Consider the following 26,942-nt stretch of genomic DNA (forward strand, 5'->3'; position numbering starts at 1 on the left):
GAAGAGAAGTTCAACAATAGAAAAAAGACTGCTTGATCGAAGATAGTTATAGTTTGTGGTATTACAAAGTCTGCAAACCAAGATTCAGTCGCACAGTTAGACTAAGGGGAAGAACTAAGATGTGCTAGCACTTCTCTTACTTCCTTCCCCTCTGGGAGAGCACGCTGGGAATAGGGAAATGTAATAACAAAATAGCTCTATGAGTTAGCCTTAGAATATCTAGGTATTTAGATGCAATAGTATTTTCTATAATTACTGGTTACTCTGCCACATTCCTCATTCATGTATCAGAATACATGAAATGACATTCAGAACAATTAACTTTGTTGACTGAATGGGGAGGCTTTGACTCCCAATGTGCTGTCAGGATGTGATTTAGTAATACAGTTCAGTTGTCTTAATAGGTTTGGAGAGAAGTGGTCTCATGTACTACCATTGCCTCCCTCACACCAGTACTATCACTTGTCTGGCCAGGTGGTGAGCCAGGAGCTAAACCAACACATTTTGTAGCCCTGAAGGTGGGGAGGGAGAGGCAGGAATGAGTATTTTTGTGCTTGTTTAGATTACTGAACTGAGTCATGGTGGGACCAGATGAGTGTTGGTGTCAGCATTAAGAGGCGTGGGAGCAGGCCTTCAGGGGATGCTAGCTGTTAAGTCAAATTTTAACACCAAATTGTGGCTATACAGTGCCATGTAGCTCTTCAGGCTTTACTGCAGAAAATGGAAGATATGGCAAAGCCCTCATCTTTCATAAGAAAAAGCAGCCTGTAGAGGGTTGTGATTTGTCTCTTAATTTCTTTTTTCTTGAGTTCTGTGAAATCCAGCTTTTTTCCTGAAATACTCTTGAGGTAGGGGGTGGAAAGGAAACAAAACAGTCTGTACAGGTGACCAGCCCAGAAACAATGTGGATATTCAGAAGGATTTATTTTCAATCTAGATAATACTGTCCACTACCTGGAAAATACTTCCACCAAATAAAGCTTTTGTGTGTGTTCTTGCTGTCCCACAGCTTTTCACATTCTGAGCATGTAAACAGTTCTGCAGTCCAGGCTAGCTGAGTCATTGCTTTTCAGTGAGCATCCCCCACAGAAGAAGCTAGAGACATCCAAAGCCCCAGCCACCCAATCAAAAGTGCTGGAGATATGCAGGTCCAAAAATAGTTACAGACTCCAACCACAGCAGCACTTCATTAGCATCAAATGTGCTCTTGGCTTCAGCTGCCTAATAAAGCGATATGTAATTAGAATAAAGCATCCTTTTGAGAGGAAAGACAGAAGGATGTTGGCTTTCCCAGGGAATTGGTAATAAGATATGATGCCTTATTATTTACAGGCACCTATTTTTACCTATTAGCTGCCCCTGTGAAATGGCCTGGTGGATTCAACCCAGCCTAGAAAGGTTATGTCCAAGTTCCAGCTGTCATGTTCATTGGCAGTCTCAGGGAAATAGGCATTAGTTTTGCTTCTAGGTCTAGGAGCCTTAAAAACAGAAGCTCATTTGCAAGACAATGTCCTTTCCAGTGCTGGGTTTGTGGAGAATGCCACCTTTTGGCATTTCAGGTTAGCCATGCTTGTTCTTACCCTTTATAAAGGGCAAATACTGTGCCTCATACCATTTTGGCCAGGTATTGGAGGGAGTATCCGTTTTTTTGCTGAAATACGCCACATGTCCAGATCTCTGGGGATCAGCTGCTTAGTTCACCTATGCTTCAGACAGGTGGCAAGTGCCTTGTCACCCAGGGGCAGCTGAACCTTTTCCCCCCTTTCCATCTTATCCCTGCTCTCCCTCTACTTCCTACTGTGCAGAACTGTTGCTACAGGTATACCCAACCCCACTGCTGCAAAAAGTCATTCTGAGTCTCTCCAGAAGCACATTAAGGAAAAAAAAAAGATTCTGAGGACAGTTTGTTTATCTTCAGCACCTGGAGAAAGCCCTGCTTTAGCCAGCACAGAAAATGTAGGAAAGATCAGCTGAGAACCACTTATGGGGAAGAGTTGGCCTAGGCAAATGCAAGGTGATGCCTTTCACTGCTCTGTAACTGCTGAGTCCCCTCTCATTTTAAATGATTCAAGCACTAGATACCCAATCTGAATAGGTTTTACTACAGAATTTGTTCCATATAGTCCACATATTCTTCTTTTAATACATTTTGTTTCTATTTTTTCAGTGAAGAGAGCTTTCTGCTCTCTCTTTAATAAGATTAACAAAAAACAATTTTCCAACCAGCCCTTAAAACTTCAGGTGAATAATTACCCTACTCAGTTTGGAAAAGGACAGCAGAGTTCTGCCTGTCACTGGCTTGCAATAAGGTTTGCGTTACTGAGTTCTCTTAAGGTTCTATGTGGATAAGAGATCACACAATTTTTCTGTGCCATTCAGGAGATTAAGTAATATCTGATACCAATACAAATAGTGATGGCTTATAAGATTTTTATCAGACATTTCCACTCTGTTAAAACACAAACACGTGGACAACTTATTCTAAGAGGTCTAGAAGTACATAGGAGAGTCACAGAGGCACTATACTTTCTTCTGTCATCATTGTCCTGAAGTAGTAGTTCGCATAAATGATATATGATAATGATAAATATATGATACGGTTTTGAATTCTACTGCTTCCAGTTTGGAGGCAGCATCTAAAGCTCCCAGTGATTTGGGTGGTAATGTGAGGATGAAGGAAAAAAAAATAGGATACCTCTTAATCTGATTTCTCAACAGGCTGCACCAGGCACTTGACAACTCATGTCGTTTAAGCAATTAGATCCTCATTTTATGACGATCTTATAATAGTTCTCATTGTTTTTTTTTCCTTATGGTTAAAGAAGCCACTAATTGAGCAAGGTGAGCCTACCCCACTGGCTGTAGTCAACATCTGCACTGAATCATGCAAGAGGGTTGGTCTGTGATGGTTATATGTGGAATTTAACACGTTTGTCATTAAAAAAGCACATAATTTCTTACCTGTTTAGTTGGGGGGTTTTATTTATTTATTTATATCAGACCAGTTTCACCCTTCGGCAGATGAAGACAAGAAAAACATTTTTGTCAACTGATCACCTCTTTGGGCTCTTTTTATTCTAGTTTTACCCTATGATTTCAATATTTATCTTTCCCAGTATAAATGACTTCATATGTTAGATTGTATACCAGCAGCTACCAGCCAGACCTAACCATGGCTCACCCTATTCCAGACATAAGTACTTATTACCAGTAATAATGATAATGAGAGGGGAAACATGGTGGTAAAAATATGACTTGAGATTAAGGAAAGCTAATTTTTTTCTCAGTTCTGTTGATTTTCTGGCCCTGAGTGAATAACTTCAATTCAGTGAGGTCAGTGTTTACCTACCTGTAGAACAGCAGTAATCTTTTTCATGGTGGGTCTTGAAAAGCCAAATGTTTTTAACTTCTGCAGACAGACAATTCACGGCAATGCTGTAAAGTACATAAAAGCATGAAAAGTGTGTGCCTGGACTACACTGAGATAAACTGGTCCATTAATCTACAAAGTATCTTCCCCTACTGAGACTATATCAGCATTTAACACTAAAAAAATAAATATACTGTGTGGTTTTGAAGACTGGCACAGGTGGTATGAGAAATAAATGCCTTTATAGTCCTCTTTATCAGTTGCAATGTCATTTCTGAAGAGCTTTGGCCATTACATTTGTGCAGGACAGTCAGCTAAAAGATTTAGAGTCTCTGGGCAGCATTCTATGTTTCTGCATTCCTTCTGAGCTAGCTTAGCACTTTGCCTGCATAATTTTTTAATAATCATACTAAGCAACTTCTCATACTTTACATACACTCAGTACTTTGGCCTCATGACACCCAGCAGAGGTAAAACTGCTGTTACAACATTGAGAAACTGGGTGCAAAGGTAAAGTGATTTATCCAGTCCACTGGAGCAAGTCAGTAGGATTCAGAGAACCTGTAGCACTAGGAAAGGCTTTAAACCTCCTGAAGAAAACAGGAAACTGAAACAGAAGCAATTAAGTCTTCATCCATTTTGCCAGTCCTACTTGATCCAGAAGTTTTCCACTTGCTTGACAGATGCACTTAGGATGTAGTTGTTTTTAAATTTAAGGCTTTCAGATATCACAAAGAGTTAGAGATGGTACCCAGTTGTTCAAAATGCTTATTTTCATGAGGAAATAATGTACAAAGGTAAAATGTGTAAAAATAGTCTTATGCAGCTAGTTTATGTTCTTGATATACAAGGGAGGAAGGTTATTTTTCTGAACATGGTAGTATCAAGGCCCTAAAAAGACTGATGTACACCCAAAACATTTGACTGGTGATGTTATGTAAAAGCAGTATGCAAATTACTGGTGTAAATGTCCTGCTGGGCTTAAAAAAATTGTCTTGTAAATAATCAGGACTTCATCGAGGCAATGTCTAACATCATGTAACTATTAGTACAAACCTGTTAATCTCCAAACTGGCTAACAACTTGAATCAAAAAATGAAAATAATACAAATAACATCACAAATGATATGGCTTGAGTTTAACTGAAATAGCCGATTTCACAAGTACCTGGTAAGGATGTCTCAGCGTGAGCCACTCAGTGCAGCTGTCTCCTGGGGGAATGTATAAGAATAGTCATTAGAATTTCTACCATTCTTCACATTCTGTCACCCTGAACTGCAACTTTTCATGCCATTCCATTGGCCACCAAACCAAGCCTGGCCAGACTAGATATTCTAAGAAATAGCATTTTTGTGTGTTTGTCATGTGTAATGAACAGCCCATATGACAACAATCTGGAAGAAGTAGGAACAGGCACAATATATGCATTATGGTCTCTGTATTGCATGTGAAAGGTTGGGCTGATGCTCTGTATTTATGAACCGATAACCTGATGAAGGCACTGATGCTGGTAGAGCCCTCCAAATAGTTGGTTGACTTTGGATGATTGACAAACAGTGTTGTTCTCCATTCTTCTGTTGATTGATTGCTTCATGGAGTTATTTTAGTTGAAGGGCAATTAACTGTTCTTCATGGTTTGTCTGTAGGCTATGCATGCTGGTGCTCTTTCTAAAGAAACATTGTTATGTTGTTAAGCAGAAAGACACGGCTTTATAAAACAATTTAAGAAAAGATTGATTTTTACCTGTCAAGACCAGGATTTTAGTAACACTTCACACTCTGCTGCAGCATTTATAAACTCAACTCTACATTATTGCAAACAAAGAAACTGTCCTACCTGTATCTGCATGAAAAGACTTCCAACCATCCCGGCCTTGTCTGGGGACCAGCCCATCACAAGACTGTAGAATGATGAATTATTTGGCTTTACTAGTTTATACCATCTGGCTATAAGGAACAGTGGGAAAAACAGGTGAGTCATAGTGCACATAGCAAGACTGCAGCATGCAGAAACGCAGTTTGGTTTACCTCTTACATAGAAATCATCAACGTCTCTTCACCAACAGAACCACAGCAGATGCCTCTATCATTTTTTGTATGTCTCCTTCATATTCATTTAATATCTCATCAAGCTGCACACCTTCTGTGACTTTACTGATAATAGTTCCCAGCCTTCTTTTAAAAGCAGACTACTGGCTGGAACATTCAGTAAAGAGACACTGGAAAGAACAGGAAAAGTGTTTCAAGAAAGAAGGAAAAGGGAAGCAGGCACTAAGGGAAGAGCAACTTCAGAGGTACAGCATTTACAGCTGCAACACACCACCACACAGAGAACACAATTATTCTCTCCAGAGGAGAAGGTGTTCCCGTTTACACTGCATGGCTTCAGTTCTCAAGTACTGGCTTTCAGTCTTCGTTTAGATTTTGAATGCATGTCATCACGGAAGAGAAAATCAGTAAAGTGTGTATGTAAAGCATTTTCTCAGGCCACGGATTCACTGACCTGGCTTCCTTTTCTTAGGAAAAAAAGAGTAGTTAGTGCTACAATGCCTGCAAAAACCTGCTAATTAGGACTTGACAGGATCTTGGAACTGATTTGTGAATTTAAAGTAAAAGATAAAAATAATAGAAGTTTAAAAGGCAACCTCATTTGAAATCCTGCTTTGATTCTTCTCTTTTGTCACCTGTTATTCAGACTCTTTAGTTACTGTTTTCCTTTTTATAAAACTCTGGCAAATTATACTTAGGGATGTGCTCATGGAACGCAAGTCACCTTTGGATGAATAAAATGTAATGAATTGTGGTTTTTATTTCCAATATCGCTAATGGCATGAGTGACAAAGTAGATTTTTTATCAGGATTGGCATACCTTTATCTAAAACTTATATACTGATCCATCTCTAGCCTTTTGTAGTAACTTATAAACATATATTTACTTGACAGATAAATTTAAGGAAATGCTAGAAAAAAATATTCTATATAAATGCCATTTGCAAGCACTAAACACTCCTGCGCTTTAGCTTATTTTTTATATACTTTACGCTAGAGTCCTTCTTTAGAAGCAAAATCCCATATGCGGAAATGCTCTTCCCCTTGTGGGACCCTGTAATTTTCCCCTCTGGGGCCTTTGAACAGCCTATTTGCATGCTGCTTCTTTAACGTTTCCATACGGGAACACCCAAGCACCACCACCAGGCCGGGTTCCTTTATGGCAGGGGCAGTTCAAACATGTGTAACAATATGCCCCAGTCTTTCCACTCTGGACAACATCTACTAACCTTGGCTGATGGAAACAAACTGGCAAAATTTTGCTTCTTGCCATCTTGAGTAATTCTTCCACCACTTCCTCCTTCTCTGTTTCTCCCCATGTGCAAGCTACTACATGACATTCCCAAACAGGGCTTTTTTTTCCTTTTCCTTCCTAAAGGACCTTCTACCTTCTCCCTACCATGAATATGGAAATTAATTTGAATAGAATATAAAAAATAGTAAATGGACTATGAAAAACCATCTAACCCTGCACCATGAGATCAGCTACGTCCCCAGCAGGCCCAGCAGGTCCAGCGCATTGCTAAAGCCCTCCATTAACAGAGATCCCACAACCTCAGGAGACAATCCAGCCTCCTGTTGAACTTGTCATACCAACATGAAATGTTTTATTATGTCTACCCTACACCTCATCAGCTGCAAGTTAAGCCCATTTTTGTCCTATCAATCAAGAGCAGTTTATTTCTTCTCTGTTTACTTTAGCCTTTCACAGTTATTACCGTGTCTCCTATCCATCTTCTCTCTAAACACAACATCCTTTCAAGCTTTCCTCATAGACTGTGTTTTCTAGACGTTTCGTGGCTCTCATAAGGATTTTCCCCAGCCTGAAAAACAGTAATCAAACCCAAATACAGCAATCCAGGTGATGCTTTCTGTTTAGCTTTTAAGCAGTTCTTGTCTGTCTGTAAAACATTTATTACAGTGAGATTTTGTCTTTGAGTGATGCTTTCAGCTGCTACAGAAGTAAAGATAATAAGAAAAACAGTATAGATAAATTCTTGCCAGTAATAGTAATCCCAGCTTTCCATCCACTTACCCATTCAGGTATTTCATTTTGCTATACTTATTTATGTATTTTAAATCTTAATGTCAAAATATTCTAAAACTTATCACACGGAGATATATGAATGAAGTTAAACTAGCCTAATGTTCATGAAAGCTTTCCTAGATAGTTTGACTTTCCTGTGCACCAAAAAAACATGAAAACTTGTAATTTATGTTATTCCTAAACTGTTTCCTGTAACGAGAAAAGACTTTTATCAACAAGAAATGAAAAAGCTAAGATGTACTCATTTTTATTTCTTGATTAGTTCTGCTTTGTCACAGAGAAAAACTAAGCATCCTTATTTGAGAAGAGTAGCTCCTGATTTGAAATAGCATGAAATCTGGTTAGGGTGGGCTCATTGTTCAGCATAGCAGAAAAATGCTGAAGCCTGAGGAAAATACTTAGATAGCAGGCAAATAGATGTGATTATGTCAGAAATATAAATTACAGAATACTCATAGTAGATAATTCATACATTTTTTGCTCTTACAAATACAGATCATAGGCAATAATTCCTTGTACCAGAATACAAAGGATATGAGCACATTGGCCTGTCTATGTATCCCTTTTTCCGTCTTTTCGTTTAATTCTAATTACCATTTCAGTTTAGTTAAGTGAGGCATTGTTGGTTATGGGAAGCTGTACGAGTGTTGACGTAACATAAAAAAAAAAAAAAAAAGAGTTCTTGCTTTACAGAACTTTGCATTCCTCTTGCTGCATGGCAAGGAGCTGACCGAGCCACGACCGAGTCAGGCCACTCCAGAAAATCTGGACCAATATTCAAAGACATTTTATAATAACTCCTTTGATAAAATATGCAAGATTTAAAGTAACGATCTCTGCTGTGTAAACGTGCCAGCGGACTGATCCAGGTTTAACAGAGGCCCGGCAGAGGCAACAAACGGACATAATATTTTGTAAAATAAGGCTCTTGATCAATATAAAGTATCTTGAACTTAGCTTGCACACCCACTCAGTGAAGCTAACGAGCTCGTTACCCGGGAGGGTAGATTCCCAGGGCCGAGTCTCGGTGGCCTGCCCCGAGGGAGCTCCTGCCCCCTCAGCACCAGCAGGTACGGTGCGATGCTTCCGCACCTAGTGCTGCGGTGGCAGCTACTGTCCCGTGCTTCCCGTTTCCGCCAGGGCTTTGGTGACATGAACATTCTTCTCTTCCCCCAGGAAGTCTGACAGCAGGTTTGACAACATGCTTCAATCATCCTGAGCAAACCTTTCAGTCTAATAAATCAGAAGCAAACCCTGGCAGCTTGCCGCACCCATCCCCTGGAGGCGGCGGGGAGCGGGAGCGAGCATCCTGTTTGCCTCTTCTTTCGCTGGGGTGCTGCTCTGTGACAGCGGCATGAGCAAGAGGTCAACGCGTTTGATTTTCTGCATGATGCGCCGACTAGGACTTCGACTTTGCCGTTCTGCCTAAAACACAAGCCTCAGTAGAACAGTCTGGGTTCCCACTATTTAGTGCAGAGGATGAAAATATGTTTAATTTAAAGCTGAGTGAGCTTTAATAGGTTCAACTGATCAATTCTTATTTCTTAGCTATCAAAGATTTTAAATTATGATACAGGGCTGTGTTTGCAAATGGAACTTATACTGATTTAACTAAAATTAAAGCTGAGTTCCTTAACACAAAATAGCACAAATTTGAGCATTGTAGATGTCTGACTTGGAACAAAGGACATCTTTGAGCAACAAAGCGATGCTCCTAGAAGGAAAAAAACAGAAGCCTGTATGTTCTGTGTCAGTAGCTGGAATTCTTTCTTCTTATCAATGAATAGCTCTCAAACACCGAGATTTGCAGGATTAACATTTCAGCCAAACTACACAGGAAATTATAGAAAATTATAGAGATACAAATGTAGAAACCCAAACTATTTCTAGAGAGTCTAATAAAAAGTTTATGACACTTTGTCTTTCCAAGAGTTTTATATAAAACTTGATGTAATATAAGCATTAAATATGAAGCAGGAGGTATTTCAGATGAAAGACTTATTTTGCATTTTTGTCCAAGTATTAGCCATCTCTATACAGACCACTTTCAGCACTGCAATAGTGTTGTCAAGCAGTACTTCTCTATTCTAAAGGAGGAAGAAAATACCACAGATCTTGCAGCATACACTGATCAAAAACCTAACATTTTATAATTGATTCTTGAAAACTGAATTTAAAATCTTCAGATCTCAGCCAAGCTATTAGGGATTTTGACAATTTATTATTACAAACCCTGTGAAATGCTTTATAAAGTGGTCCTTGTAATAATTCATATGAATTGTATAAATCCGTCTTGTTACATTTATACTTTTACAATATCGAGCAGAATATTGTAGCAGATTTTATTTATTTATTTATTTTACTGCACCAGTTTTCAGGGAGTTCAATTTTAAAACAGTACCAAATAACTGTATTTAAAACCTGCCTCTTTTAGGATGTTAATAATGAGTCTTCTGAGACATTAGAGATTCAGAAATTCAGGACAGCCACTGAGGGATCTGTTCATCTCTCAACCACTCTTCCTCACTGATGGACAGCATTTAAATATTTCCCTCCATAAAAAGACTCCCTGCATTAAATCTTTGAATAAGAAAATGAGAAATGAGATTACTGAGAGTAACGCTAAATACCTGCTTTCTTGTGTTATGCACGTGAAGCATCTTAAACAGAATCAAAGTGTAGATTGTTATTTCATTCATAAGCTGCGTGTGAGTCAATAAGAGCATACAGCTGCAGAAGTAAATGTCATATTGAGACACTTAACAGGAGTATTGCATAGAAGACATAGGAAGTAATACAACCAAACCGCTTAGCACTAAAGCTTTATCAGCTCGAGAGACCTGTAGTCTAGTTGGAGGAAATACCAAAGGGCAAAACTGATCAGACTTCTAGAGCATGTGACTAGAGAAAGTTTGAAAGGACTGGGGTTATTCCGAGCAGAGGAGACTGAGAGGCTGCACATAAGGCGGGTGGGGGAGGGGGGGAGGGAATTGTTCTCCATGCCTATGATAGCTGGGAAAAAAAATAAAAATAAAAAGCTTGAATTACAGAACCACGTGTTCAATTAAGCGTTAGTAAACCCTCTAAAGAAAATTGAGCAGTGGAAGAAACTGCAGATGGAGTCTCCATCATTCTAGATGGGACAAATATTTGTCAAAAGTAGTGTAGTTACCTTTGATCCAGCCTTGGGTCACAGGACTGGATTAAATGACCTCTAAGAAAACAGTCCAGCCTTTTTTTAATTAAGGTTCTATAATTTATATTTGTTTCATGTCCATTTTAGCTAAGGCAATGTTTGCCAGCAGGGTGATTCATATTCATGTTTTCTATAATAAAATTGTCCCTATTCATTTTAATAAAATTTCTTTTTATTTATTCGTCTTACCTACTTTGCTATGCCAGAGTCTTATTCAGAGATTATTGTTAATATGTCAAAATGTGAATATTTTCCCTTTGCAAATGAAATGAATTTCAGAAGTTTGAAATTATTTTATTTCATTGTTTAGTTCTCCTCTCATTCACTGTTCTCCTTTCTCCTCTGTCAAATACTGATTTTTCCCTCTCTATCCTTTCTAAGTTTTGCATAGAGGGAAATGAACCATATTTTTTTAACAATAGTTACTGTGCCTAGGAATGCCAGTATTCCTTTTATAGCTGCATTATTAATGATGGCTTTAGGGCTCTCTAAATCAGATGTACTAGGCAGGTAAGGCAGAGGAGCCAGGATTCTGAGTATGGAAATCTGGCTATTGTAGATCACACAAAAATAGCAGCTATTTCTTCTGTTTTATACATTTTTTTTTTAGTGCTGCAAAGGACATTAAAGCTAAAATAGGCATTTCTAAACGAATAGAAACACATACAGTAAAGCCTTAGGACGAAAACTATTCCTCTCATACATTACAACTGCGTTAAAATAAAATTAAACTGGAGGCCAAGACAAGATTCCTTTAAATTAAGTTACAAAATAGGCAAATAGTCCTTTCTAGGCAAGAATAGTGAATTTCCAATTTCAGCTCACAGGACTGAATGTCTGTCCATGGACCATGAACGTCCTATGCTAAATCTCTGTAACAGCAATGAACAGGGAGGAACAAGGGCACAGTCAGCTCCAGCACTGGGGACCCCACACTCATTCCAGAATCTGGCCACCAGAGGCAGACAAAAATACAGCTCAAGCAGTAGGGACTAGCTGAAGACAGCTGGCCAATCTGCTCAAAAATAACTAAAGCAAAAGGCTGATTTTCTGTATCAGCCTATTTACAAGTTAAGGATTTTACTTCTTCAGCTTGGCAATTTATCTCACGAAAGTATTTTATTCTGTTTTTAAGTCATGCCATCTTTCATAATGTAGTACAATGCTTCTTTGTAGTTATTGCAGTAATCTTCTGAATGCTACATTGAAGTTATAGTGGCTGACATTTTCTGATTACATGCAGAACAAGAATAATATTTATTTTGCCATGATATTATACAACGTCTTCTGTACTAGATGCCTAGCAGACTGCTTCATATTTGCAGAATTCATTACAGGATCAGGGCCTTAATACTGAAAATTCTTGTATAAAGCTATGGCAGCATTCTGTGTTATGCAAGCTTATAGATCATACAATACTCTGTTAATTCCTGAATGCTGGGTATTTAAAATAAGTTAGTGCTCCTTGAGAGAGAGGGATAAAAGAAAACATGATACGGAAACAGAAGAGGAGAAGCTTATGTTTACTAATAATTGTTTTATTAACCTGCAGTGGGGCAGGACAGGACATATTTCTCAGATTTAGCACAGTACATTAATTCAAGAACCGTTTTTTAACTTTGATTTGTCAAATCAAGTACTCTAAAATTCAGAACTGCGAATAAGAAAATAAATAATTACAAAACGGTAAGAAAACTCTTGTGTTCAGCTTGTCTTCACTCAAATGCGGCTAAAAGAGATTTCTAAAATGTCTACACTATCTCCAATTTACAGTTAAATGGCGTGCTTTTTCCTCCAGGGGCAGGTCTGGTTACCTACCTCTTGCTGAAACACATGTATCGGGAACCTTGGAGCCTGACTGTGCCGCAATAAATTGTTCATCCCCCTGTAAATGACAAAGCACAGACTTTGGCCAGTATACAGTGCAACCATACACCTTTTTCTGTGCTTGGCCTGGCATGAATGCATCCAGAACTACACAAAACTCTCCTCTAGCTCTGAGTCAGCTCCTTATTCAAACACAAGGCCTTGGTTTGTATTTCAAAGCAATTAGCGGATTGAATCGACAGCTATATCAAACCCTGATTCTCCATCTGGGAGCCACTGTGACAACCATAGTCCTCAGGGATAAAGCAGTCTATAAAGCCCTGGAGGGAGCATATGAAAGGTGGAGACAAAGAATTTTCAGCTGGGGGTTACCCGGCTATGAAACAGTCCTTCAGAGAACAGATGCATCCCAAGCCCAACCATCTCCAGGAAACATTGCACATTTTTCCTGTTGATAAGCTTTTCTTGCATGAGTGTTGCTTGCTAAGTGAACATCGTATTTTATTCCTAGTTCTGCTATTTCTATTGATTTTGTGGAAGATATTCAGCCAGTACAGTGACAGTATTAGAAAATATGAAGATAGACAAAATTAGTTTTTTCAGTGTTACTCCTACTAAAATGTATAGTTACTTTTCTTCTCTCTTCTTCTAGTCCTGTCTTAAAAGAATGAATAAAAACAAGATAAAACTCCTACCCTAGTAAAAAAAAAACAATAATGCCAGTCATTACCTTGTAATAAAATATTGTGACTAATCTAACCTCAGCAGCTTTCCTATTTCTCCGAGGAGACCTTGTGAGCACAGCTTATCTCAACAGCCAGAAGTCAGCTGCCAAGTCCCACCTGCCATGAAATTTTCAGACCTCAGCCTTCTCTCTGCCTACTAGCAGAGCTCCCAGGAGAGGACCACGATGGATTTCACATCTATGGATATGTCCGGCTGCAGCTACTGTTCTCTGTGTCATGTCTTGACCAAAAATAATATATACCCATGAATTGCCTCTCTCTTACAAAAAACATTTGATACCAACTTTCCCCTTTCAAAAATGAGAACTCATTGTCAGCTTTGTGCATCTCTAGTGCTGAATTACCACACAGATCAGTAGCAAACTGGTTGTATGAACTTCTTTGAACTCTGTTTCTTCTGTACTGACCTTAAATAAGAACTATGCAGTTGTGTGCATCCTCACACTGCTGAGCCAGTGGTAGATTACTCACGGGGGCTGAAATGTCCTTTACAGGGCAAAAATACTTCTTCCCAACAAGATTTAATAGGACATTCGGCACTGGCAGTAGATCTCATGTTATTACAATTTTTAATTCATTTTTTTCCCTAAATACCATAGCACATTTGTTACAATGCAGTAATATATTGTTGTGAATAATGTGATCAAACAGGTAAATCAATCTGTAGTGCTCCGTCTCTATTCAGTTGTGCACAACCACTGTTTTATGAAAGGCAGCCACTCGCGATGGGAATCCTCACAGTAAATATACACTAAAAGTATTTAACCTTTATCAACCACACCTTTCTCAGTATTATGATTTGTTTCACATGCACATGTGTTGCCGAACAGTGAGGTATTTCTGTGCGTGCCCCATCGGGCAAGTCTGTGCCCACCTCTCTGAGCAGGCTCTGGGGGAGGACTGCACCAGCTGAGAGTGAAATTACACCGGCAGAAAACGGGAAGGTCACACGACAGCGAACAAAGAGAGAGAAAAGAAGGGTCACATTTTCTTCAGATTTTCTTCTTTTGTTGTTGTCTCCCCACATTTATTGTTGTGTTGCAAAACTTTTGCTTGGTACCCCCTGGCATACACAACTCTGTAGGTATGGTTTTGAGGGCACCGATGTGCTCACACATGGTCCTTCAGGGAAAGACTCCCTGAGAGAATTCCCGCAGGGAGGTGATGAAGAGGAAGGGAAGGGAAAGGAAGGGAGAAAAGGGGGTCAATTCAGGAAGAAAAGGGTGCCATGTCCAGAAGACAGACAAAAAGCAGTGACCAGAGGTGCCAGGAGGGGAGAAGGTACCCTGAAGGGGAGGCGAGGCATCAAGCCCTTAGGGGAAAAGGGTAAAATTCAGAGGGGCTCTGACTAGCCACAATGGAGACTGCTAAAGGGAGCAACTCTGAGCGAGAAACGATCTCTCTTGGGGCGAGGCACTGAGGAGAGCATCCCTCGGGGTGAGGAGAGGCGCTGAGGGGAGCCGCCGTCGGGACGAGGTGGGGCGCTGGGGGGAGCCGCCGTCGGGGCGACGGGAGGCGCTGAGGGGAGCCGCCGTCGGGGCGAGGTGGGGCGCTGGGGGGAGCCGCCGTCGGGGCGACGGGAGGCGCTGAGGGGAGCCGCCGTCGGGGCGAGGTAGGGCGCTGGGGGGAGCCGCCGTCGGGGCGAGGGGAGGCGCTGAGGGGAGCAGCGCTGACGCGGCCGCTGCTCCCCTCAGAGGCGCGAAGCTCCGCGCGAGCCCGCGCGCGCGGGGCGGCCCGCACGGGCACGGGGAGGGGGCGGGGCCACGCGGGGGGCGGGGCCACGCGGCGCTGGGTGTGCGGGGGGGAAGGGTGTATTGTTCCCCGCGCGGTGCATGCCGGGCGCGCCTCAGCTCTCCCCCCCTCAACATGGCGTCGCGCTGTCACCTGTGTGTGTGAGGAAGGAGCGGGACGTGGTGGCGGCGCAGCGGGCACAGCGGTTCCCGCAGGTCTCCGGGCCACCGGCGCCGCGGTGGCAGCGCGCCGCGCCTCTCTGCTGCCCGCTGCGTTCCGCCTCGCCGGTACCCAGGCCGCTGGGGACCAGCTTGCCCCCGCCCTGCCCCCGCCATGGGGGGGTAGCGGGAGCCGCCTCGCCTCAGCGCTGCCGACCCCCCCCGCCGCCCGCGCCATGGGCTCCCCGGCGGCCGCCTCGGCGGCGGCGGCCACCGACTCGGCCCAGTGGCTTTCGGTGAAGGAGGAGACCATCTTCCTGCACGACGGGCTGATCCGGGTCACCGACCTGGCCGAGCTGCCCAGCGAGATCGTTGGGGTGGCCGAGCCCGGCGACACCGAGCTGGAGGTGAGCCAGGCCCGCGTCCCCCGGGCCGAGGGGAGGGACCGCGGAGGGGGGGGGGGGGCAGAGGGAGGAGGAGGAGGAGGATGGCGATGGGGAGTGGAGGGAGAACGACTAGGGGAGGAAGAGGGGGCTGAGATGGAGGGTGAGGGATGCGGGTGGAGGGGGGGGGGGGAAGATTTGGGGCAAGGAAGCACCGACGATTGAGGCGGTCCTGCTCATTTCAAGTCTAATTTATTTGAAATAATGATGAAAGTGGAGCTGAGCAGCGGGGTGTGAGGAGCTAATGAAGATGGAGGGCGAGGAATTGGTGCTATCTCCTTTTTTTGAATCTGTAGGGTTAGAAAATCTCAGCCACACTCATATATTTCAAGGTGGCCTTTGGCTCAGTTATTTTTATTTACTGTTTTGTATCTTTTCACTGTTACTTTTTTATGATGGTAATTAATCTACCTTACAGTTAGATGCTTAGGGTACTAGGATGTCTAGGTGTTGTATTCAGGGTGTTGCTAGTGATCAGTTTTAAAGAGCAATGAAGGCATCTGGGATTTTTTTACTCAGCTTTTTTCCTTCTGAAACCTGCTGGGGGTCTTGGCTGTAGGCAAATTGTACAACTGTTCTGTCTTACAGGGAGACTGAGTGTCATGGATTGTAGGTTACATCTATTTTGTAGACTGCATTTTTTTTCTTCCCTGTGTGCCTTCCTTCTCTCTCACCCCGCCCTCTTCTCCGGCAGTGTGGCTTGCAATGACACAGGGTCTTTGTCAGAGGAGCTGAGTGGTGTGAGCTGAGAAGGGATGGTTCAGCAGGAGCTTTAGCTATGTGCTCTGTTAGATCCCAAGCATTTAGGCCGCAAACCCTTTCGTGAGGCTCTGGCTGCTAACTGGGGTTTTGCTGAGAACAACTATGAGCCATGCCGGATACAGAGGCTTGCAGTTCTGGCAGAATCATTGTTAGACCTGTGATGTGAAGTCTTTAGGGTGTTTATGAAAACTTCCTTCAGCCTTATCTAAGGAAGGATTTTTTTCTTGTTGAATGTGCATTTTTGTTTCTGTGTGATGACACTAGGAGTTGGGTCTAGATAGCCCTAGCTGCTACCATGAAATGGATGTTGGCAAGTATCACATGAACAGGAAAAGAGACTTTTAAGGTGGATGACTTATCTCTGTGTGTATAAGCATGGAATGATTCTCCCTTGTGGTCAGAGTCCACTATGACATTCAGTACAGTTTGTATTGGAGAATATATTTCGGTTCCATTATATAGTTCTAGAAGCAACATCATATCTAACAACTGTGCTAGAAAGCTAGCCTCTCCCACAGCATTATTGTTCCGTCATATGGTTATAAAGGATACTCATTTTGAGGAAAAAATAAATCTCTTTAAGTTCTTACAAGCTAGACCAGACATATGTTTCAGAATGAAACCTGACACATAGCTTCACTTGACAACCACTTTAGCACTGCAGAATTTCTTGCTAATGTTAGGAAAGGCTCTGAAACGATAATCATTTGGGGGAGACCAGGATGGAATTAGTGTCGTTGTATCCTAGCCTTTATAACAGTTTCATAAAGAGTGTTTCTGCATTCCTGTGCCACTGATTCATGTTATCTTTACATTTCTGTATGTTGTATATGCTTGCAGTGTGGAACTGAAATAAAAATTACTCTTTGCTATGGAACTCATTTTGATCTATAATTTTAAGCACAGAATATTAAAACATTTTATTTTCTTCCACTAAAAATATGATGAGCATAAATTATTTATTTTTCAGGTCTTGATTTTAAAATCTTTTTTTTTTAATTTGGGGCATTGAGAGGAAGAAGTTTTTTTTAAAAAAAAAAAAAATCTTGAAAGTTCAAGTAGCCTAAATGTAAATTAACTTGCTCATAACTTTTCTGTGCCTTTGTGCAAAAAATAGGCTACCTTAGCAAACTGGAATGGCTTTGAGGAGCCATTTTGTGGAAATAGGTGCATGCATCTTATTTAACTGTGGTCATGGAATCGGCTAATTCACTAAATAGCACGTTTGCACTATTTCTATTCCTACTTGACCTGTAAAAAAACATACTTGAAAATGGTCCAAATAGACATCTCTTGGGATATATTATTGGAGAAGTGTAGGAGATACTGCAGCTGCTGCTTTGATTAGTAAACTTTAACACACTTCTTGTGCTTTCTTTGTCAATAGTGGTCAGAGCCTTGATTAAGTTTTTTGATATGATGTTCTCGATTAAAAAATGTACAGGCTTTTGTTTTTTCTTCGCTTAAATATCCCCTTAAAGAGTTTATAAGTGAATAATGGCAATTTATTTGGGTCTGTTTCTTTTGTGTTCCCATTCAGAGATTTTTCTTTCTTTCTCCTGCATTTCTTTCTTTGTAAAGAAAATGTTATTTTGCTGGCCTTATGGCAAAACAGGTTTATGAAAACTTAAATCTGTTATTTGGACTTGCGTAACAATCTTTTTTTTCTTTCCCTTGATAGTAGCTTACAAAAGTTAAGACTTTCTCTTTTGAAGACATCTTGTTCTAGGAGTATGTTTATATTTAAAGATTTTTTTGAGTTTTGTTTTCAGTTTTGATGTGATATAAACAATATATGCTAATGCTCATCAGTGCGTTTGTAAACTATACGTATTATCAAAAAGTTGCTCTTTTTAAATAGATTTCATAATGATGTGCATAGAAAAGCTGTTGCTGTCATAGACCTCATATTAAAATCCTCTAGTCAAAAAGAAGTCTAGATGAGTTAGCAATTATGCAAGCCTTTTCACCCATTTCTTAAAAACATTCATGTGGAGAAAGCAGCTTCAGAGTACATGTAGTCTTGTGCTTTTTTGAGACTACTTTATGTGCAGTAGCAGGTAACAAATGAAGATGTTACCATCCCGTTTTGTCCAGGCTCTGCCCAGGTTGTCAATACCTGCAAAGGAGGGGCAGCTTGATGACAGGTGAGCTGTTCTTTTATATGCTATGATGGAAACTGCAGCACTTCCAGAATCCTCCGCTTTAGACATCAGTCACAGGGACAGTAACCTCTGGGAGAGCAGCAAGATATGTGTTTGAGCATAATGGTGCCTTAAACTATCTAGTTTAATTTGTCTCTGTGTAAGAGTCAATGTGCTGAGATTTGTAAGAATGCCAGCAATATAAATTAACATGTTGACCCTTTGTAATCTAATTATAAGGACACTACTGAACAGTGGATATTCATATAGAACATGACAATATGGTAAATGACATCCACTTGATTCTAGGCAGTTTGTGTTGAATGGTTGATGCACATTACTGTTCTTATTCTTTCATTTGAGGAGGCCTCCTTCCTGATCTCTTGAGTTTGTGTCCAGTATTTTCAGTAGTTTTAAATCTTCATCATCAGCAAATTTTCAGCTAGCTGGTGAGAGGCTCAGTTAATTTTTTTTCACAGGGAAATAAATGGTAAGAAAGACCAAACTAATACGTAGTTACAGTATAAAGTAGAGTATTAGCATCACTCCACTGTTAACATGTAAATACTTTACATTTATGTAACACCCTAACAGAAATAACTAATTTGAATACCTGCTCTTGCTGTCCTTCCTGATTAGCCTAGAAAAATCCCAAGTACCTGACTTTTATGTGAAGCTAGAAATGTAGCTTATACCTCAATAGCTATCTGTTCGGGTCATGTATATGTCTGTCCTTATCTGATGTTTTGACTCTTGTCAAACTTCATTACTGTAGAAGGGTGGAGTATGAGATGCCCCTGTGCAGCTGTTGTACTGCATTATATATATATATATATAATTAAAAGTAGTTGCCAAAATAAAGGTGGTATTCTTTCCCCTGCCTGCAATGTGGTCTGGGATGTCCTTTTAGTGAGAAGTTGAGCATCTGAAGTCCAGTACTGTTTTAACAGGATATGCCAATCCTGTGACAAACTTGTGCTCTCTGTCAAAATGATTTAGACTTGAAGATGTCTGCTAAACCTCTTAACTTTCACCCATCTTTCTTGCAGACTAGCAGAAGCACTTCGTCATTTTTCTCTCTCTGCTGAAAGAGAAAGTAGTTCTCTGTAGTTATCTAGGTCAGCGCTTCCCAAAATTTTTTATGGTTGTGACCTTACTTCCGCCTGCTTCACTTCTGTCAATCTAAAAATCCCTAATGCCAGCATGAACAATTGGCTTTTTACTAAGTGGATGACCCCACTTGGGGTTACAACCTCTGGCTTGGGAACTGCTGATCCAGGCATTTATGTCAGACTTGTAACTTTACTGTTCCTCTGTCTTTTGGATCCTCTTCCACTCCAAACACTTCAGTAGTCCTCTTTTTGAAAATGTTTATGGCTTTCAGGAGTAACATAAAAATTAAGTCAATTTTTGAAATTAATTCTGCACAGAAAGATGATCTTACCAATGTGAGCCTTGAAATATTATTTTTACAGTTGCACAAGTTATCAACACAGCTCTTTGCAACAGGGTGCGTATGTTCTGCAGGAGCTGATGGCACTTCCAATCTCACTTGCCTTCTGAGAGGTCTCTTTGAAATGTTGATCACTTCCTTTCAAGCTTATTTTCATTAGCTAATGTTTGCATGTACTACCAGTGCAGTCTAATTTGATATCTAGCATGGTTGCTGTTGCTGCCATCAGTTATCATAACGTGACCTGTTTGAATTTGAATAGACTTATTCTATAATATGGACTACTGCCTTTGGGCTTTTTTAAAGTAATGTTCTAATTATCCTTATAGACATATATTAGGAAACTTATGCTAAATGATAATTCCACAAACATCTTCTTTCTCAAATATAGTACGTGTTACATATTACAGCTGATAAAGTCGAGTGATCCGTGCTCTCTGCTGCTTAAAGGACAAAGATAAATTTTCTGCCTTTTGTAGACATTTTCATGTACTCAATAGGAGCCAAATAAATATTTTAAAAAATTAAAAAATTTTTGATTTTTTTTTATTTACAGCTCCTTGGTACTTTGTAAATGGTCTCAGATGTCAAGGTTATCTGAAATTGGTACAGGTACAGAACAATTGTTTGGTACAATATTGTGTATGCAGTAAAAGATATGGGTTTGGTAGTGCTTTTCTCAGAGCAAGTAATTATTTCTAATGCTTTCACAAGGGAAAAAAGTTCATGCTGTTAGCTGAGTCGTCAAAAAGCTGTGCTGCTACTATATACAGGATAATACGAATCAATAGAGGCTATGAGCAAGGTGAAATGGTTAAAAAATCTTTGAATGGGAAAAAAAAACAGAATAATCTCGAAACATCTGATTTTAAATTAAAGGTATGTATTTGTAGTGGTGTAGTTTGCAAATGCAGAACTAAGAAGCCTAATGTAAGTACATAGCATCTCCTAAGAAGAAAAAATCATCATCTAAAACAGGGTGAAATGTTTTCATATAGTTATATATTGCATAAACTCACAGGCATATGAAACAAAAAATCTTACAGAGGGTTTAGAAAAATGTTTTAAAAGAAATCAAGGCAGTGTTTTCATTAAGCCATCTTTGTACTGTTTCTTCAGAAACTGCCCTGAGCCGAACTGTTAGTACCCAGCAGAGGGATAGAAAACAGAGGACTAGGAGTCTGTATACAATGTTGCTTATGGGAACAGTTTGAGTTTTGATGTGTATTTCAATTTTCAGGGTATCTTAAAACTGTTAATTCTGATATTTCTCTTACAGAATAATCTATACGTCTTAAATGCAGTCTTTCCTGTATGATTTTATTTGTAGTTCTGAAGTCAAAAGAACCAAGTAAATAGTGTTCTTTGTATATTAAGTTTGATACAAGAGGAACGATCTTAAAGCTATAATGTGGTGTTGAAAGTAAGGTAGCTAACTTTTTTCATGCCTCTCTTAGAAACGTCTTATGATTTACAGACTGCTACTCCTTTTCTATATGGCTTGTTCCTTCTTCTGTGAGATGAGAATAATACTTATTTCATATACAAGGTATTATGGCTCTAACTGATACTAGGGAAAAATGCGACACTATTTTCAAGAAGTAGTTCTCTTTCTGTGCAAAGTTCTACCAGTTTAATTATGTAGAGAAAGAATTAAACACTATTTTGGAGATTTAAATAAACTTTCACTTGCAGTGTATAGCTATAGGAAAAAATATATGGTTTCGGTGCTCATCAATTCCCTTATGTAGTAGAATTGAAACTGATCAATAAAACCAGTGTATTCAGCCTGAGGCTAGTCCACTGTGAGGGCTGTTAGAAGAAGTCCTCATTCCCTTCTGTCATTAGCCATACCTTTTCCTCTTTCTTTCCCATTTCACCTACACATATGTGCAGTGAGCCAGGTCAGGGAACTTTTGTAAAACAGAAAACTAGCCTAAAAAAGGGGGGGTTAGGAGGAGGTTAGTTATGAGAACACAACTATTACTACTACCACCAGGAAGAGGAAGATGGAGCAGGAATTTCAGGTAGAGAAGACGGTACCCTTTGGTAGCAGCTTACTTCTTAAACTTAATATGGTCATAGAACCTCAGGCTTAAACTCTTCATATGATTTAGTGTGCATGTTAGCTGTAGTATGTCCTGTACTGTATTTACTTTCTATAGAGAAACATTTTACCCTAACAACAGTGAATGCTAGTGACTGCTCTCTGGAATAGCATTGGCAAAAATTAATGGGAAGAAGTATTTGGTTAAGGTCATGTAGTGGGATGAAGCAGAACAGAAATTGTATACCACAGGAAAGATTACATCCTTCTCATGGCTGATCTAAAATTAGATATCTTTCATACCTCACAATGTTGAAGATATTTTCAATGACCAGTTAGAGTGACTGAGCTTTTGGATTACTCATTTTCTAATGAAAATATGTATTGAAATTGATTAAAAGATTCGAAAAGGAAATAATATTTAAGGACCAGATACTGCAAAATTAAAGCAAAAGCAATAAGCTTTTTTTATTAACAACTTTTTTTTTTTTTTTTTTTTTAGTTGTATGTGACTTCAGGTTATTAAGTCTGAGACTTCAAAAATACATACTTTTGAAAGGTAGTCTTTGCTAACCAAAAGTGGACTTAAAGTTGAAAAAAAAGATAATAATTAGTTGTATGAACTGTAGTTTCAAAGGGATGAAAGAATGGAATTTCCAGTTGTAAAAACTGCTAGCATGATGTTTACCCTACTAATAAAATCAGATTTAGGAAAAGTTCCTTTAAAGAGCAATTCTTGTTTTATTTCTTCCCCAAATTCTAATGTCTTGATTGCTGAATGCAAACATTCAGATACATTGCACTTTTTTGTTCACCAGAAGTTGTTATTTAAAACTTTGTATTTCTACTGTAAAGATTTTTTTCTAATTTTGTAATATTGATCATCAATTTGTCTTACCTAAAGGCACAAATTGAACTGTGTTAACTACCAATGTGCTTATGGTAGACAGACTTCTAAATTTTTTTGTCAGTTCTTCCATTTGTCATCTTTATTGAGTATTAAGCATCAACATCTTAATGTCTTCATTTCCAAATCTTCCTAGTATATTAATCTGCATTATTTTTGTGGTTTGGCTAGTTCTCTTTGAGTTTTCTACTATTGTTTGCTAATTTTGAATATAATCTGTGTGTTTAGATTTTTATTTAGTACAAAAATCATATGCTGATAGGAAGAATACATCTTCTTGATGGTGTTACTGTTGAACTGCTATTTTTGTTAGAGACTGACTTTTGAGATCTATTGTAAGTAGGCACTTGGGTAATGTGTTCTGTGGCAAAGCAACGTAATTGTTCTCTTCATTTTCATGCTTTTAAATACTTTTAAAACCAGAAATATTTTGTGCTGTGAACTTAATGATTTACTGGTTCAGGTTACTGCTTTTGATGTGCTAGCTTTTGTTTGTCTGCTCTGAGACTTTCCCAGGTGTTGTATAGGAAACTGTAGAGGCAAGATGCCTGAGTATCACTTATGGAAAGTATGCTGGAAATCAGTCCTAAATGAGAGCTTCAAATGTGAGTGTAAATAGGGAGTCACCAAAGAGTCAGGGGAAAGGGGAATTTTACTGCTCATTAAGCAAGTAGTTATTTGTTTGGTCAAATATTGGTGAGGACAACTTGACTAACAGATACGCAGATCTGCAAGGCAATGAATCTATGCTTATTTCAACAAAGAGAATGGTCAGATTATCTCCTGGATAGGAAGGCAATAAACTAATTTCAAAGAGACAGATTAAATATTGCTGGGAGATTTAAAAGGGGAGCCTGACAACAAAAGGTAGTGTATTCTGCCAACAAGAAAACCTCTATAGTGGGTACAGCCTGGGGCAAAAGATATTCAGAACAACAGCTGCTGACTGGCATGTGTCAGGAAGGTCTGCAATAAATCAGCTGGATAAAGGAGGGGGGAGACCATTCTGATTTAATCATGGTATAACTAGAGTTAGCATAGATTTCCTGTTTCTATATTTCACCATGTCTTTTATAAGCACTGATAATTGCAATGTCTATTTTGGATTTTTTGAATGATTTTTTTTTTTGTTTTGACCTGCTTTGACTTCAAAGACTCTCGAAGATAACAAGCTTTGACTGAAGATGTGAGGAAACTTGAGGACACCTCAGCAAGGGCTGTGATTCCCTTGTACAGTCTTTAGACTATGTGCAGGGAAGCAGTATGTACGGTATGGACCAATTAAAGCTCTAGCATTAGTGTTGGATTAGAAAGAAGCATATTTTTTTTCTTTCTTTTTTTCTCTATGTCTGAACCCTGAGAGCTCTCAAGTTATTATAATCAATTGTGAAAAATCAGTTTTGAAGCTCCTTGGAAGAAGTCTGAGTACTTGCGTCTGGTTAATAAAAAGTCTTTTGAGGAAAACAGACTTTAATAAAGTTCTGTAAAGATTCATGGATAGTAGATGATCTTGCACCTCTCTCCTAATATCCTGTTATTTTCTGAAAGTGCAAATACTTACTTAGACCTTCAGAATACATGGAATGATTAAAGATTTCTTCACTGGTTCCATAATCTCTGGATGATAACTAGCTGATGTTTCTAAAAATCTGTAAGTCTGCCTTTTTGTAACCATCTTCTAAATCTGTTAAATCTAATATAGGGTTTTTTTTACTGTTAACCCAAATTAATACATATTTATTTTAAGAAAGACCAAATAAAGACATTTTTAACAGTTTCAGGCATACTGTACTATAATTAAAAAGCAAACTATAGACTAAGAGGTCAGCAAGAAAATGCACCTTCAACAGGAAAAGGCTTTTAATCACAATACCTGTAAATATTTGACCCTGGCTTCTTGTTTTGTCTTATAAAAAAAAGACTGACATGTATAGAGCAATGTGCAAGAGGAATGATCTGTCTTCCTGGAAGCTTCTGTAGGACATGAGAAATAAGAATGCAGAACACACTGAGTGACTAATTATTTATAAATGTAGCTTCAGTTGGACACTAAAGAGAATGACAAGGCTTCTAAGATTAATATCAAAAATGCAGACCTCTTTGTAACAGCTTGGTTACAGCTTGGTTGGAGAGAACCTACTGAACTTGCCATTGGTAACCTGAAGGAAACTGGAAAACGTGCTCTGGTTGCAGTAAGAGCTGAATTCATCATTCATCAGTTGCAGTTGGACATAAATCTTAGGGTTTGCCACTTGGCTGAAATAAAGCAATTCAGATGTGTTTGCGAATGTTTGGACCCATAAATGTGTTTGTTTCTGTCATGATTTGCTTGCTTGTTTTCTGTTGTTCCAACTTTGTCTCTGGTTTTACCTAGAAGTGCCAGAAAGACGACTTTCTTCTGTCTAAAATGGTGATCAGACTTTGAGGTTTTAAAAATATGTCAGCAGCGGGGATTATTTTGAAAAAGGTATAGCTGGGTGCAATAGGGTAAAGCTGAGGAAGAAGAAAACAGTGGGGAGAAAGTGTAAGAAAACTTGATTCGCTTTAGAGAACTGATGCTATTCTGGTTTGAGAAGCAAAAGAAATACTAGAATGTATAAATTCCAATTACAAAATACTGTTCACCTTTTACTGTTCATAAAAGGGCTGTAAGCAAAACAGTTTTTTTTTTCCCATAGTCCTAGGTTTTTAGCAAAGTTGCTGTGATTACAAAATACGCTCCAGAGAGCAAATCTTTTTTTTTATGAAGTATATATTTTAAGAAGAATATGCATCAAATGAATATGAATTGTTTTTGTTTTAACATCGTGCTCAGGTTAAAAAGTTGTAACAGTGGCCCCCAGTTTCATACTTCAGTAACAATGCTGATGCTGATTCCATACCACCTGCATGCTCTTTTGGCCTCTGATTTAACTTTATTCATGCCAGGAAATTAAAAAAAACAAACAAACAAACAAAAAACACCCCAATGTCTTGTGAAAGATAACTGATTTAGAAATTATACTACAGGCACATGGTAGACTTGTAGCTTTTGTTTTTTTAATTATTTTTATAAATACCAGCCTTTTTTTATTCTGCGTTTCAGATCCTAACATTTGAGACCAAAAATCCAACAGAGCTGGCAGAGCGCTTACGATCTGTGTGTGGAAACCAGAGCAATGCTTACGCTCGACTGCTGGAGTACCGATTAAATGCTTTGCGTGGACTCTGGAACGCCCAGCGCCAGCTAGCCTTGGAGGAGCAGCATGACCGGGAGAGCTCAGGTGACGAGGAAGCGCTGGCCTTGCTCAAGCGTCAAGGCTTGTTACAGCAGCCTGAACAGGCCCCGTTTACTTCACGAATGGGGCTGCTCTTGGTCTTTCCCCTTATTCAGTCTCAAAGTAGAACAGACCCTTCCCTCTGTAACATAACTGCTGAGGTGCTATTGAATTGCCTTCGAGACTGCCAGCCTTTGAGTTTGACTAAGGAACCGGCTGACTGCCTCAATGGAATAGAGTCTTTACTGTGCTCCTGGCTGGAAGAAACTTCTGCTTCAGGCCAACAGATTCCATACAAGCAAAAAGAAAATGCTGCTGCCGCCCTGGTTGCCTTGGCTTGTGCAAGGTAAGGAAACTATACTAAGATTATGTTGTGATTCCTATTGGTAGTAGGTGTTTGTGTTTATAGGCGGTCAGTCAAAAATGAGATGATCACTCTTTTGACATTTCATTTGGTTTACGTTAAACTTTTTCTTTCTAATATTAAAACAGTAGTTTGGAAAGGATGAAACTAATAAACTAAGTATTTATTTTTTGCATGTGTTTAGCATATGTAGAAAGAGAAGGATCTAGGTTACAAAAGCCTCTTGTGCATATTGCTGCTTCTACTGCAGTGATCTATTCTAGGAATGATTCCAAATGACAAAGTTGTCTCACTTTTCCCTTTGTACTGCCCCTTCAGTCCTGTAGGTTACGCAGCTTTGTTTGGCTGTAGAAAGCTTTACTTGAAAGTTCAGGGCAGTTTATTTCAAATTTCAGTGTTGTCCTGTTAAACTTTGGGATAATTTTTTTCATTTAATGGTCA

The 26,942-nt window shown here is 39.4% G+C and overlaps 1 protein-coding gene across 3 annotated transcripts in view; it reads left to right on the top strand.

Annotated features, from left to right (window-relative positions):
• The first annotated feature begins 15,137 nt into the window (after nucleotides 1–15,137).
• Nucleotides 15,138–26,942, top strand: part of HECTD4 (HECT domain E3 ubiquitin protein ligase 4) — a 75,694-nt gene continuing 63,889 nt past the window's right edge. For 2 of the 3 annotated variants that reach the window (XM_062589758.1, XM_062589759.1), the window contains exons 1-2: nucleotides 15,138–15,531; nucleotides 25,966–26,483. In XM_062589758.1, coding sequence (XP_062445742.1) covers nucleotides 15,361–15,531; nucleotides 25,966–26,483 — 689 coding nt within the window. In that variant the 5' untranslated portion in view covers nucleotides 15,138–15,360. Of the gene's footprint in view, nucleotides 15,532–25,965; nucleotides 26,484–26,942 lie in introns of those variants that run through there. The other variant, XM_062589760.1, reaches the window with a different exon arrangement.

The sequence above is a fragment of the Rhea pennata genome, chromosome 17 (assembly GCF_028389875.1).
Source record: "Rhea pennata isolate bPtePen1 chromosome 17, bPtePen1.pri, whole genome shotgun sequence".
In the NCBI taxonomy this organism is placed as follows: domain Eukaryota; kingdom Metazoa; phylum Chordata; class Aves; order Rheiformes; family Rheidae; genus Rhea; species Rhea pennata.